The sequence below is a fragment of the Branchiostoma belcheri genome, unplaced genomic scaffold (genome assembly GCF_001625305.1).
Source record: "Branchiostoma belcheri isolate BF01 breed outbred unplaced genomic scaffold, Haploidv18h27 scaffold4, whole genome shotgun sequence".
NCBI lineage: Eukaryota > Metazoa > Chordata > Leptocardii > Amphioxiformes > Branchiostomatidae > Branchiostoma > Branchiostoma belcheri.
Genome location: NW_017804020.1, coordinates 7,194,050 through 7,209,630, shown reverse-complemented (window position 1 = coordinate 7,209,630; position 15,581 = coordinate 7,194,050). Strand labels below are relative to the sequence as shown.

Below are 15,581 nucleotides of genomic sequence, written 5' to 3'. Positions count from 1 at the left end.
TGAATAACAACACGTACGTTTTTTATAGCTCAGGTCTCATCAAGCCAGGATACCTTCCTTCGTTATATTGACTGCTGGCGTTTTCTTTTCGCTTGCTACAGAAAAGGAAGAGCCAGGAGGAAGATAGCATCTTCTTTTGATTTACGATTTGTTTGGTTTGTGGAAAGACCGGTCCAGTCCGGAAAGCGGAAAAGGCAGTCCTGTCGGGTCCGTGGGGTGGACACTGAAGTGTTTGTGTGTGTAGGACTGGGAGGGGGGTCAGTTACAATAAATCAATACTACCGGTAATTTCGTAGAACTACAGCGGCCGAATTTATAAATAGTGCACCGAATTTAGAATGGATGAATGGATGACTCTGGGACCTTTATATTGTACATTTATGCCTTTATGGGCTAAATACAGACCATGGTGAACAGACCAAGTTTAAACATGCATTAGAACATTATAGACCCATTATACGTCTGTACAATGTCACTGGTTTAAACAAGGAGGTTTAAACTTCCTTAGGCTTGGTACAAACAGTGATACAAGTCTGGTATCTTATACCCTGGATGCCACTAGTATCGGGCCGTTAACCGTTTCCCTTCGGCAGTCAAGAGCCCTTCGCCTGCCTATCTAAAAATCACCGCTACGGGGGAGTTGAGTCCGGGCTAGTCTCCCCCGTAGCGGTAATTTAGACCGGCGGGCGAAGGACTCTTGGCTGCCGAAGGGAAATGGCTAGTGGCCCGAAACGAGTTTGGCTTCCAGGGTAGGTATCTTACTACATCTGTAGCATACATTATGTACAGGCTTTTCGCTTTTGAAGACACTTCTAAGTGTAAGAACAGACGGAGTTTATAATACATGGATTTAATATCTAGTTGCATGAGGAATATAATCTTATAATTTATTTATTTATTTTTGCTCTCTTATGTACGATTGAAGAGGGTATTTTTCTCGTTCTTATATATCGCACAGTCCGCAATAAAATGACACTTGTCTTCTACGTTACAATACATTATACTGTGCGTAAGAGCAGTCCCACTTTGCATTAGCCATTACGCAGCATTATTACGGCAAAGGCCCACTTGTACATCTAGAGGGGCTTTGACCAATAATGTCCTTGCTTTGACAAATAAGACTTGGAACGACCGCATCCCTTCGCCAAATTACACTCAGGATCAGTTGTAAAATATCAAACAGGCTTAAAACACAGTGTTTCAAAGGCAACCCAATGCAATTTCACGTCGGTAAAATAAGCAAAAAATGTTCTGATGACGGAATCTGTCTGACATTATTGTCATTTATTGCCATTTCTTAGCAAATTTCGTCCTCATTTGAAGCGTTGAAATAGTGGAACAAGGTACTTGAGTAATCTCCAAGCAGATCTTTCGGTGGGGGGAAGATAGTTACTGTATCAAATTGGCCAGTCCTTCGGTGGGGAAGTGGCTACTGTCTCCCCCCCCCCCCGAAAGATCTGCTTGGAGATCAGCACTTGAGGCGTCTCTATTTTTGGTTACCACCCACATGACCCATAAAAGATAATCTCCAAGCAGATATTTTGGTGGGGGTAAAGACAGTATCAAATTAGCCAGTCTGTAACCAGCGACAAAAAAAGGGCCATATATAAAAAGCAAACGATCTTCCACCATCAACCTCTGCTTGGAGAGTGCTTAAAAGATACAATCGTGCAACAAGCCTCCCGGTCAAAACAAGCAAGCGTTTTCCGTCAGCCGACTGATTATTAGCCCTAACCACAAGGGCTATTAAATTGAACTCCCATCGACGGCGTCGTGTGAAACCTGCCGGGGAGTCTAGTTGAGTCGGGCGGTGAAGAGCTCCTGCAGCCCCGAAGAGAACCTACCTGAACCACGATAAGGCCATGTTGATTTTATTGCATGGATGACATCAACGCGCGCATGAATTTTCGGACGTTTCCAGCGAAAAAAACAAAAAGAAGTTTTCAACCACACTGTAAATCGTACGAAAACAGTTGCAAAATGAGCACTGTAAGTTGCAAAAAAATATTGGAAACCGATACCAATGTCGTGGAACACTGGGAATGCCAAAATCAAACGCAGAAGACGAAAATGTAAAGAAATGAATTTGGAGAGTAGATTATTACACGATACTCTGTGTCATTTGGTCAACCTTCATGTCCACGTAGATTTCATAATGAAAGCAACTTTTTTTTGACAAACTTTTTTTTATCCGCACGCTCGAATCAGTTTGGGGGGTTCCCAGAGGATGTCATCCATATAATCAAATCAACATGGCCTAAGACTGAACACCCGTAAATAAGTGCTACGCTGGTTTTTACGTCTGCCATAAGGCCACACCAATTTAATTTCTTGGTTAACGGATTTTCATAGAAAAATAATGGAGCGGGCGGGCGAAAAAAAATAAAAACAGGCCTTAAGGCATCCTATTATGGCCCAAAATGGTACGATAGGAGCCATGAAGTCAACACACCAGGCTGGTTCAAAATTGAAAGAATGAATTTTTAACTTTTAATGATACCATAGCATTGAAAGATGGAATAACTGTAATAACAACTAGGATGAAAAGGACTGTTTTCAACTGTTCAGGGCAAAATATGAGCATTTTGCAGTTGATTCTGAGTTTTTATTTTTATTTGCAAATCAGAAAAAAATGAAGCGGGCGAGTCCATTAACCAAGAAATTAAATTGGTGTGGCCTAAAATACAGTTTTACAGTTTCCTCCTCGGGCATAAACGGAGCACGTGTACGGAGAAGAACGTTCGGTCAGTCACACCAAGTCCCACGTGCTCTACCAAATGTTTTAGTGCGTCATAAGTGCCGTTGTTTGCTAACCTTTTGATGTTCAACATAGTTCGGTAACACGAGGTAGCAAATGAGTTGATTTTGTTCTCAATGTCCTTTGTAAGGCCATGTTGATTTGATTATATTAATGACATACTCAGGGAACCCCAAAACTGATGCGAGCGAGCGAATAAAAAAAGTTTGGCAAAAAATTGCTTTCATTATGAAATCTACGTGGTCATGAAGGTTGAACAAATGACACAGAGTATGGTATGGCGAATGATCTGCTCTTCAAATTCGTCTTGTTCGTTTGATTTTGGCATTCTACGACATTGGTATCATTTTCCAATGTTTTTTTTTTGTAACTTACGGTATGTATTTGCTCATTTTGCGATTGTTTTGTACGATTTACAGTATGGTTGAAAACTTTTTTTTTTTTTGGAAATGGCCGAATATTCATGCGAGCGCGGATGTCATGCCTATAATTAAATCAACATGGCCTAATCAGTACCGAAGGGTGAGTACACAGTCACATACAAGATACAAACGCTACCAAAAACACGAACCTCTGGCGAAGGTAATTAGCCATACGGCAAACAGCTACTGCAATGTACACAACATAAATCAGAACGTCAATCAAGGGTAAATAACCCGCCCGGAAGTGTACATACGGTACGGTATTAGGCTTTGTTAGTTCTGTATCTGTATCTGTATAGCCGGTATAACCGCCTTTAGTTTAGTTAGGCCATGTTGATTTGATTATATGAATGACATCCGCGCGCGCATGAATTTTTCGCCGATTCCCCCCAAAAGGTTTTCAACCCTACTGTAAATCGTACAACACAGCTGCAAAATGAGCAAATACATACCGTAAATTGAAAAAAGAATTGGAAAACGATATAGTGTCGTAGAATGCCAAAATCAAGGGAAAAATACAAAATGTAAAGAAATTAATTTGAAGACTAGATTATTGGCCAAACCATACGCTGTGTCATTTGTTCAACCTTCAAAACCATGTAGATTTCATAAAGCAAGCAACTTTTTTTAGCCAAAGTTTTTTTATTCGCACGCTCGCATCAGTTTTGGGGTTCACAGAGGATGTCATCCATATAATCAAATCACCATGGCCTTACTGTAACCACCTAGTAAAACCACAGAGTAAAAGCGACCCCTAGCAGTGCAATGTAGGACTGCACCAATACGTTGGCCGATATAGCTAAAGCAATATATCAATTGAATAAGAACATCTGACAACTTACAAGATCTGATGAACAACAATTACGAAACTAATAAAAGACTATGACAGTCACTGTATGCTTCTGTTCTCTTCGATAGTAACATCTGGATTGGTCATTGGATCATTCATTTCAGCTTTATGTCGTCTTTAGGAAAAAAACAGGATTTCTTTTAAATTTTTTTAGTGCCACTTATTACATCTTACAGAAACAATATCTCTCCCATCAAAGCTGCATAGAATAGGCCAATTCTAAAGCCCCTCCCACCTCCGTCAAAACATAGAAATGCCAAATGAATATTTCTATTTATTTATTTCAGCTTTGTCACAGTATGTGACCGGACAGGGGAAACAGGACATATTTCAAACATCCGGCTGCTACGATCGGGTGCCAAAGAAGCTCTGGACAATCAAAGAACACCTAAGCTGACCCGTATGAGTATGGTCACCAGCTTATCTTTAAGTTACCTTCTTGACCATTCATTGGCGATGCTGCCAAAATTCAGGACCTCCCCACGAAGACGAATGGTTGATTCCACTACATCAATGGGTTGATCCCTGAACAACTGTGGGGTTGAACAATATCAAAAAAGAAATCAAATAAAGGTGAAATTGCATCTGGAAATGTATTCTATAACATTATTGGCATATATCGTATCAAAACTATTTGTTATTGACATAAGCTAAGAGTTAGTTATCAATCGATCGATCAATCAATCAATCAATCAATCAATCAATCAATCAATCAATCAATCAATCAATCAATCAATCAATCAATCAATCAATCAATCAATCAATCAATCAAGCAAGCAAAAAAAGCAAGCAAGCAAGCAAGCAAGCAAGCAAGCAAGCACATATTGCACGAGACTGAATTTTTACTATCGAAAAATCGAATGTGTGGGTGGCCTGTGGCAAAAAAAATTAATAAACATCCAATCAACTCATATCAGCACGATATGGGATTAAAAGAAAAAAAAGTACAAAAAATGGCATATTGTTTTTATTGACGCCATAAGCATTTCTTAATCTAAATGAGTTGTTCACTTCAGTTTTATGGAAAGTCGGCTTGCATGTGCACACAAGCAATGCTACATGAAATATACTCTGCAGTGCTGACATGTTGTAGTATAGTCAATTTCACGTCACCGTGTGGGTTGTTATTGTCATTATGTTTCATATTGTTTTTTCTCACGTTTTTTCTCACGTTTCTTCTCCTCCTTCTTCTCCTGCCATTTCTTTGAATTGATTCAACTCCTTCATTTTGGGGCTAAATAACATGAAGGTACAGTGGACAAATACCCCCAGGCGTTTTTTTCATTTTCTTGATATAGGCTTTAGAATGGTTTTATTTGGACTTCTTGGCTGTGTTATAGGTAATATACTATAGCAGTGTGTGTTGCCAAGATTGGAGTGTGACCATATTTGGGCATAGGGCAAATGCCCAAATATGGGCAGCAGGTGCACCCTGTTTGGAGACCTGGTCGCTGATTGGCTGTTCCCTTAATTACTTTACTGCTAAATGAACACCTGTGTATGCTTCCACATACTTACTATAGGAATAGTTACTACATTTTTTTTACAAGCATTAGCCAGAAAAAAATCTTTTCAAATTTGGGTTGTAAATCGGTAGAAAAAAGGTTATATCGCCTATATTTCTATATACCTTGCTATTTCTAAACCAAATTTAAAAATCTTTAAACTAAATTAAATAAGCTGCTTTCCTCTATTCGTCTTGCTGATTGGCTATTGAGATCTAATTGGGTTAACTGTATTAACAGCTGCACATAGCCATGCCATATTGACAGTATTGAACTGCATTCAAGTGTTTTGGGGTAGATATGTAAAACTTTCCTTCTCGAGCATTGGATTGCGAGACATAAACGCTGTTTTTAAATCTTGAAAATCAACAGCATTATGCAAATAAATCCTAACCAATAATGTAGGGGATAGCTTTCCAACTGTTGCATTCTTAGTTATATGTCACAGACTTCATACTATATTTATATCAATATAAAGCATTGTTTTCCCTTGTATTTCTCCTTCTTTCCCTGCCATGTCGTGAAACGTGGCGAAGTCATGCTACATCTGCTCCAAAGCAAATGTCAGCCTTTTTAGTTATTTAGAAATGTTTTGAATTCTTTGTAATTGTTTGTCTAAGAAATTTCATAATTTGGAAATATTTTGAATATCTTTTCAACATTCTAAATAATTCCCTGGTCTTGTAAAACGTTTGAAATATTCCTTATGTGGAAAATGACATTTCCAATATTTTCTAAATATTTCTAACAGCACTCTACCATTTTTACCATTATTTACAATTATTTTGTAAATAGGTCATTGGGATGGGAAGGTAGTAATTCACACATCCCTGTGAAGTACAGAGTAGCCTGCCTGGGCGTATTACAACGAAAGAGCCACCAGTGTCCAGCAGTGAAATCTAAAAATATACAGAAGACAGAAGAGTCGGATTAGCACCTACTTTTATGGGGGAAATAACCCACATCTACCATTTGGTTATTTGTTTGAAATATTTCTAATATTTCGAACAAGGAAAGAAACACATGTGTATTTCAAATTCATTCTAAATACAGAGATCTTTGTACAGCCACTTTTAAAATGTTTCAGAAATATCTAAATGAATTCAAGTATATTCAAATTTTCACTTTCAAATTTTTGAAAAATGTAGAACTTTTGTTACTGGGGTATCCTTTTCTTCTAGATAATTCAAAAGTATTACAAACATGGAGAAAAACCTACACGATGACGCGGAATTGACTCTAGTAGACTGTTTTAATAGTTGTTGTCAGCAAAGCTATACATATCTCCTGGCAGCCATATTATAGGCTATCTACAAAAGTGTCAGTCTATAAAATGATTTTACATTAACAATTATCATCATTTAGTAAGTGACACTTATTCACCATTTAAAATTCTAAAAGCAACTCGAGGATATTTCCAAAAGATAATACAGCTATTGACAACTCAGCCAGCAAAAGGCAGTAACGGAGAGTAAACAACTTGCTTGTTGTAAATATTCAAAAGTCAGGGTTCACAGAATCGGATATCCAGATGCCAGACTAATTTAGACTCCACTTCGGCAGAACTGTAGGGCAGACGTCACTATGCATATGGCGTTGCGCAGTAGAGGGACACAAGGGGACAGCCCAGCCCCTATTGGAATATGTAGAAAACATCTAAGAACTGAGCTGTCAGCAATCACCTACTTGAGTGTTCAAACACATATTGACAGGGTAGTCCAACTTCCAAATTGTCCATTTAGTCCAAAAATTTCACTTTTTGACCAGCGATACATAGCACGGCAAATGCAAACACTGGCAGCATGACCTCTGATCCCCTTGAAGACCACCAAAAAGACAAGAAGATGGGATTAGTTTTAGAACTCTACCAAGCAGCCAAAACAACACTAACAGCCAGTTTTTTCAAGTTAATAGAAATAGAAATAACTCTCCAGCTGGAAAATGTTAGCATTTATCCACACATACCAAGAAAAAGGCTGTTTTCAGTTGGTTTGGCTGTACTCAATCAAAGGGGTCTCAGACTGGACCTTCTGCGCCTGCGGGAAATGGTGACCTTTGCCCACAATTTCTAGTCCATAGTTAATATCTTTGAAATCCTCTTTTTTCTTGAACACTATGGTCAAGTTTGCAATATTTTGAGCGAGTAGGATAGGAATAGGAAGGAACTTGAGTAGATTTTCTGACCCACACAGCATGAGGGTGTTGCTTTGCTGTGTAATTCCATGGTAAGCATTACTTACGAGTCTGTTCAATGAGTAACATGTATTGTTGCTGCCATACATTAACTTAACTGTAGTGTATATTTGAACTTTATTTCTCATTTCAGCCTTTGACGTCACGAAACACCATGGGAGGAAAGCTGAGACACGTGCTAATTTTCCTTCTCATCATCCTGAAGGAGCCCAACATGCCGGAAGCTGCCTGCAGGAGTAAGTGCGGACCACATCGCTGCAAATGCATCAGAATGGGCCTCACCAGCATCCCTCAAGACCTGCCAACAACTATTCGTTACTTAATGTTAAATGAAAATCTGATTACATCTTTAAGTCAGTCAGAGCTCATGAGATATAGAAACCTGAGAGAACTGCACATGTTGTACAACCAGATAATTGACATCCAGGTTGCCTCATTCTCAAATATACCAAATCTGGATATAATATTCCTAGATCATAACAGTATAACTGGCATTCATCCTGGTATATTCTCAAATCTACAAAGTCTTAAATATTTGATTCTATCCTTTAACCAGATAACTTACATTCAGGCTGGTACATTCGCATGTCTACCAAACCTCAAATCATTGTCCCTAGGCAACAATAAGATAACCAACATTACGCCTGGTACATTTTCGAATCTACCAAAGCTCACAAAGTTGTACCTTGGCTCCAACCAGATGACTAAAATTCAGAGGGGTACATTCTCGAAACTACCAAAACTGTCAGAGTTACAGCTACAAAAAAACAAGATAACTGACATTCAGTTTGGTACATTTTCGAATCTACCAAAGCTCACAAAGTTGTGCCTTGGCTCCAACCAGATAACTGACATTCAGTCTGGTACATTCGCAAGTCTACGTAACCTCATACGTTTGGACCTAATCTCCAACCAGATAAAGTACATCAACGATAGTGCATTCTCAAGTCTCCAAAACCTCCAAAGGCTGTCCATATCCTTCAACCAGATAACTGACATTCATCCTGGTGCTTTCCTTAATTTACCAAACCTAATAGACTTGTCCTTAAGAGCCAATCAAATAACTGAGATTACGCCCGCTACATTTTCAAGTTTACGAAATCTCAAATGGTTGTCACTTACATCCAACCAGCTATCTGTCCTTTCCCAGTCAGCTTATGACATCTTGGCAAATATTCCTACTGTTGATATTGATGAAAACCCCTGGCAGTGCGATTGTATGATGGCTCCGTTCAGGCTAAAAATGAATGGCTCTCATTCCTTTGAAGACCAAATTGTATGTACCCAGCCTGATATGTTCTCTGGGCAGAAGCTTAAAGAAATCAACCCGAAAAACCTGGTTTGTAAGGACCATGGCCAACTGGAAAATAGTGACAACTCGAACAATTCCATCACTCCCTGCACCACACACTATTACTGGTACTTTAATCAAAAGTCTGGCTCAACACCATGCCCTTTAGGTACCACATTCACCACCATGTCTGTCGACCCAAGAAACCCAAAAAACAACCCTTCCCGTGAATCTGATCCGGGCGTCCCCACACTAGTTGTTATTGCCTCTGTCGGTGGTTCAATAGCTGGCGTTGTCCTGATTGGCACCATCATTCTTGCAATCTGTTACAAGAGAAGGGCAGGAAAAAATTTGAAAGATTGTTTGAATGTTAAAAGTCTTCACGCTAAGACACAGCTAGATGCCTTACGGGATAATACTTTCTACGAAGGTATCGACACTTCAGAAAAGAACCGGCAGAGCCAGTCTTCCATCTCTGAATCCAACACAAACACCACAGCCACAGTAGTGACCGGTGATTATGATCACCAGTATGAAAATAATGGCCAACAAAATCCCGATGATCAAGATCACCATTATGAAAATAATGACCAGCATAATCCCGATGATCAAGATCACCAATATGAAAATAATGACCAACATAATACCAGTGTTTATGATCACCAGTATGAAAATAATGGCCAGCATGGTAAGAAAATACAAGAGCAGTCTCTGGCCATCATTGGATCTAAAACAGACATCGCAGGCAGTGTAGTGACCAGTGATCTTGATCGTCAGTATGAAGATATGAACCAACATAGTCAGAGAAGAAAATGCCAGTCTAAGGCCATCAATGGGATTAAAACAAACACAACAGCTACTGTAGTGACCAGTGATCAATATCCCCAGTATGAAAAAATGGAAGACCAACACGATCAGACAGGACAGGGTCAATCTCAGGCCACCAATGATCAAGGTCAGTCGTTAGATACAAGAAATGAAATATACACCACAAAGCCGGCTGCCTCTGAGCTTAATCATGTCTACAAATCAGAAAATGATAAAATAGGACAGGTTCAGACTCAGGCCATCACTGATCATAATGAATTATTGAATTCTAGGAATGAAATGTACGCCTCTAATCCGGCCACACAGCCAAATCCTATGTACAAAATGTGAAAATGATCAGACAGGACACGGCAAACGTTTAGCACACACACACACACACACACACACACACACACACACACACACACACACACACACACACACACACACACACACACACATAAACACACAGTGTGGATGTTGTAATGAACAATGAATATGATCATATAGAGCAAAGACCCTGCCCCAGTTGTACGGCCACTGTGACAAGGTCTCTCCCGTTAAAAGAATGACTACCATATTGACTAAAACTGTCCACTGGGAAAACAAATGTGTTTGAACATAAAACCACGATAATGCATAGAAGTCCTTTGACAATTACAGTATTCAAAGGAAAAATTGTAGAATCGCATCTGATAAGGCAACTTTGCCTATATATGCATTTGATATTTAAATGTATTATAGGATTTCTTAGTCCTTTGGACAGAATAATCAAGATTCTCTGTAAGAGAAGTTCTAATCATCACCACCAGCCAGAGAGCAAAGAGCTTAATTTTCCTAGTTCTTCTTAGGGACATCATTACATTTTAAACCAGGCAACATGGTGTTTTATATGTTAGAGTACTACATGTTTTAATGTACGCATATTTGTATTTGTATTTCAAAAATTGTAATACTGATTGTTTCATGCTTAGCACTTATGCAAAATAACTTATGCAAATTTGGGTAAAATCGTTTTTTCGTACAACTCTGATGAATACAACCAAACTGTAACAAAAAGTTTCTATGATAGAATATTCATGTCTTCTTGGACTTATGTTGCCCCTGGCAACAACACTGACGTCAAAATGACGTCGTAAAATGACGTCATGCATAATTAAGCCGTCGGCCATGTTGGATCGGAAATCTTGACTTTTGAAAATTACATTTTTTCAAGATACAGCCTCAAAACGCAACGCAAATGGACTAAAGGTGTTCATATGAAAGTTTCATGTAAAAAAAAATACGAAAAATTAGTGAAAAATAAACATGGTTACACAAGACCTAATGATATGGTGCACCATCTTGGATTTTGATTATGACGTCATAAAATTAGCATTGATTATGATTATTTAATGATAGAAATTACATATTATTATATATTTTATTAATGTTAAAAAGAAATTAAAAAATTAATGTTAGAAAGAAAGTTTAAATGAAAGAAAGTTTAAATGAAATAGAAACTAGAAAATTTTAATGTTAGAACCAAGATTAGTGATTTAAAAAAAACTGCCTGTCAGAAATCCGTTGCCATGGCAACATGAAAAATCAGGAACTTATCTAATTGATATGAAATTGTTGCCGGATACTTTAGGAAAAGTCACCAAACTTGACGGTTCTAGCACAAGCCGTTCAGGTGCTATCCGAGATGAAAGTGGGCGCTTGCCTCCCGTCTGAACATAATGGGTATATAGAGTGCTCGCTTTGCATCTGAAAATGGGCCATACTCGTTATTCTCTTATGCGAAGGAGTTAATATATGTAATGGTAATTGAACACAAACCACAATGAATGTATGGTCTCAGGGCTATAGAGAAGTGTACAGTCACTAGTATTGGAAGAATCCTATCCTTTTAACAAGAATATGAACCTGTGAATAATAAGCTGTGAACAATGAGCTACTATTTTTTTTCAGCAAAGTATTTCCAAAATACTTATAGATGCCTTATTTACTCTTACATATATACATCCATATAAACCGCATGTACAATGTAGTAATTGGGATTTTAAGATTTTCATGTAGTCGTCTCTTTCAGGCGTCAAGCTATACCTTATTGTAAATAGAGCCTTTAATGCATTGCCTGTCAGTATTTGCACATAAATCTTTTTTCCAATGGATCAGCTGACGTCCTGGATATATTAATCCATGACGCATATGTATAACAAATATATAGACTTGATGAACTGGTTACAATTATCTAACACAAGAGAAATTGTATTAATCAATGTTACTAATTTGATGTAGCGGTTCGTTGTGGTATGTGCCAAAGAAACATTGTAGTCTGATTTGTTTGTTTTCCTTGTTCTTTAGCTTTCTTTTGTTTTAATCGTTAATTTTTATGTTAATTATCTAATCAGTTTATTTCTGTAACAGCGACCTGAATTACATGTATAAGACTTTGTTTAATTTCCTTTCGTAGATGTAAAAACTAGTTTACACACTTCAGTTATTATTTCTGTGTCTTGATTTTGTTTAATTAATCAATTATTTCATTGTTTAATTTTGATGTTTAATTCAAATATGTTTTGTCATGTATCATAGTTACCTTTGTTTGGAGCAGGCCCTTTAAAAAAACCACCTAGGTTTCTGGCCTACCCCGCATATTCTCTGATTGTTATTATTTTATAATGTAATACGTAATCTTTTTTATATACGTGCAAATAATAAATAAACTAAACAATAAACAGCAGCCAAAGTGAGCTGTGTTGCACTTCTCGTCAATAGATGATGGCTGCAAAGAGCCACAGTAACTGTACCCACCAACATTCATAGGTGTCTACCACTCTGTAATTACAAAACGCGGAAATAAAAGTGTTGCGAAACACCAGTGCGTGGCGGCCACAGATGTAGTAAAGTTATCACATTACTTACCATTTTGCAACATTTCTAATCCTCCTAATAGATAATTACCTTCGCCAAGAAGGTTATGTTTTCAGTAGCGTTTGTCCGTCTGTTTGTTTGTTTGTTTGTGAACAGCGTAACTCAAGAAGCTTTACATGCATTGTTATGAAACTTGGTAGGTGGGTAGGTCTTGGTGAGACCTCAAAATGATTAGATTTTGGGCCATCCCGGCGGCTTTCCTAGGTACTGCAGCAGAACTTTCGGTTTTGATATCTCGTAATCTGGACATGCTAGGGTGACGAAATTTGGATGGTAGGTAGCTCTTGGGATACGGAAAAAGTGACATGAGTTTGGGGTCCCCTAGCAACTTGTTCTGGAACTGCAGGAGCATTTGTTGAAAACTTTTCGAAGGAGGATAACTCAAGAACCGGTTGACGGACTGTCGTGTTTTCTGGTATGTAGGTAGTTGAAGTGATGCTTGACATAATCAGGTGACAATTATGCAAAACATGAGCTGATTTACATAATTAATGAGGACATTCTATAAATTTGCTTTGTTTCATAATAAAACTATGAAACACATGTAACATCTACTTGAGAACGAGAAAAAACATCTGAGGATATAGGTTATGTAAATGAGGGCCTAATTCGCATAATTAGTGGCAATTTTTTTATAATTGCATAGTTGTAACTGCTGGGAATTTCATACTTGCCACATTTGGAAGTTAAGTGAAGGTGAACATCAATAAATATAATTTATTCAAATCATGACCTCATTTGCATAATTTATGAGGAAGTGCTATAATAGCCTTTTTGTTAAGATTAGGCTGTCATTGGGTGGAGAATATAATCAACTGATATAATCCATGCAAATGAGGCTCTTATTTACAAAATCAATGATTAAAATACTTTAGTAGTATAATTCGTCAACCGCAAAGGTTAACATCATTTGGCGAAGGTATGAGATCGTGGAACTCTTGTTTCAATTGTCTTGGCACTCTCCCATATTCTGATAGAGGAAGTCGGGTAGACTTGTAGTGAATTGTAAGGTCTTTATTCAGCTCTTTTTATCCTTAAAATCCAAGCAAATTAATTTATTGATGACAAAAAATGATGCTTGTTTCATACGTTTTATTACGTAGGCAAATATACATAATGCATATCTATGTTTGCTAACACGAGCCACCTACACATTTATGTCAATTATGTTACTATATAATTGACATATATACATATATATATATAATCTATTAATTTATGTTATAGTTATATAATAACTATAACGTGATACATACCACTATTGTCAGTTCCTTGCACAAAACACAATATGTACTTTCATAAATGCAGTTTCTTACAGTTGTAAATTATCACATGAAAAATTCTATAGAACAACCGTCTTTAAATCTCATTATCACAGCCTAGGACATTATTATATTTTCTACATTATTCTACGATACTTTTAGGATAGTCTTATATTAAGTCAAGTATATATTCATCTGAACTATTCAACAGAGCTTGAATCTGATCCTAGTGTATAAATCCACGTTTCAAACATGACATAAGGCCACAGCAAGTAAATTTTATGGATGACATCCTCCACACACTCAAAATCTAATGCGAGCGGGCGAAAAAAAACAAGGCGAGCCGAAAAAGACAAGGCTCCTACATTTTAAAATTTTGACTCAACCATTGTACAAATGTTTTTTATTCAGTAGGAATATCACATATACACAGCCAGCATCACATATCGCTGCATTGAATTAAGAAACAAACACTAAATCACAGCCTTGTCTTGTCTCCTCTTTCCATAGTTATCTGCCATCCACCTTTCGGCATGGCCATGGCACAGACATGCCCATTTTCGGCATGTTTACCACTGTCAGAAGGCAACAAAATTTCTTTTTTTTTCAAAATCAGGCGAAAATTAATGCGCGTGCTGATGTCATCCATAAAAATTACTTGCTGTGGCCTAAACAAGAAAACGTAAATTTCAGTTTACGGGAATTATTGTTTTAGTGCAATCCTTGGATTCGCGAAGTCTCCATGCCAGCCCCCGGCTTCCAGTTAGATGTGACCTTTGACCTCATTTCATTCTGTCATCAATCGCCCTTACACCCACGTGCTGTCAACTTTCTATGGACAGCGACAAACCACCGCCCGTATGCCAACCACTCAAAACTATATTTCCTTTTTCACGGAAGTATATCTGAATCTTTAAAGCTGGTAAAACCGCCCTTCGGCGTTACACACCAGCTTTGCAGGCACGTGGCGCGGTGGCAACTGGCTATATCACACCGCACGATCTAATACACCCAATCTTGCACTTCTAACTTCAGGAGTTCTTAAAGCTATTGATGATTCTTAAACTGTAGCAGGTTCCACTCTACAAAAGTTCTAGAAAAAGGAAGTTTTGAACACTTGAATTTTTAGTGGATAACTCTGGTAGCTTTCTTGCTATTTCTTACTCTCTGCATCTAAGTGACTACAGCGAGTTGATCTTCTTCAGAACCAGATCCAGTTTATTCTCCAGATCCTCTACGTCTTCCGTCACATCCTCCGTTTCGCCATACTCAGTACGTCCTGGAGGTACAGAAATGATTTTATCAGACAAATATATGTGTCAAATTTCGTCCCCGGTGCCCAAAGGTACACGGTAGTCTTGTTGTTAGGGTTGTTGCCATAAGGTTATATTATTTACAATTCAAACAGCCCCCCACAATGTCATTTTGAAAAAGAAGCACTATTTTCCGAATCGACTCAGTTGTAGATGAGTACCTAGCTTCGGATGTTGCGTATAAGCCGGAGATCTTGCGTTTGAGAAGAGCAATGTAATTATCTACAAAAAGTAGTATTGGAGTGGATCGCCCTGTGAGCA

General features: G+C 38.0%; 2 protein-coding genes across 2 annotated transcripts in view; one reads left to right on the top strand and one right to left on the bottom strand.

The window, feature by feature from the left end:
• Positions 1-7,882: 7,882 nt before the first annotated feature.
• LOC109476978 (slit homolog 3 protein-like) lies at positions 7,883-9,249 on the top strand. The gene is made up of 2 exons (XM_019777993.1): positions 7,883-8,586; positions 9,189-9,249. Exons 1-2 carry the CDS (start codon positions 7,883-7,885, stop codon positions 9,247-9,249), a joined length of 765 nt encoding a protein of 254 aa, XP_019633552.1.
• A 5,939-nt stretch (positions 9,250-15,188) lies between these two features.
• Positions 15,189-15,581, bottom strand: part of LOC109477089 — a 185,930-nt gene continuing 185,537 nt past the window's right edge. Inside the window, 1 exon segment of the mRNA XM_019778129.1 lies at positions 15,189-15,286. Coding sequence (XP_019633688.1) covers positions 15,189-15,286 — 98 coding nt within the window.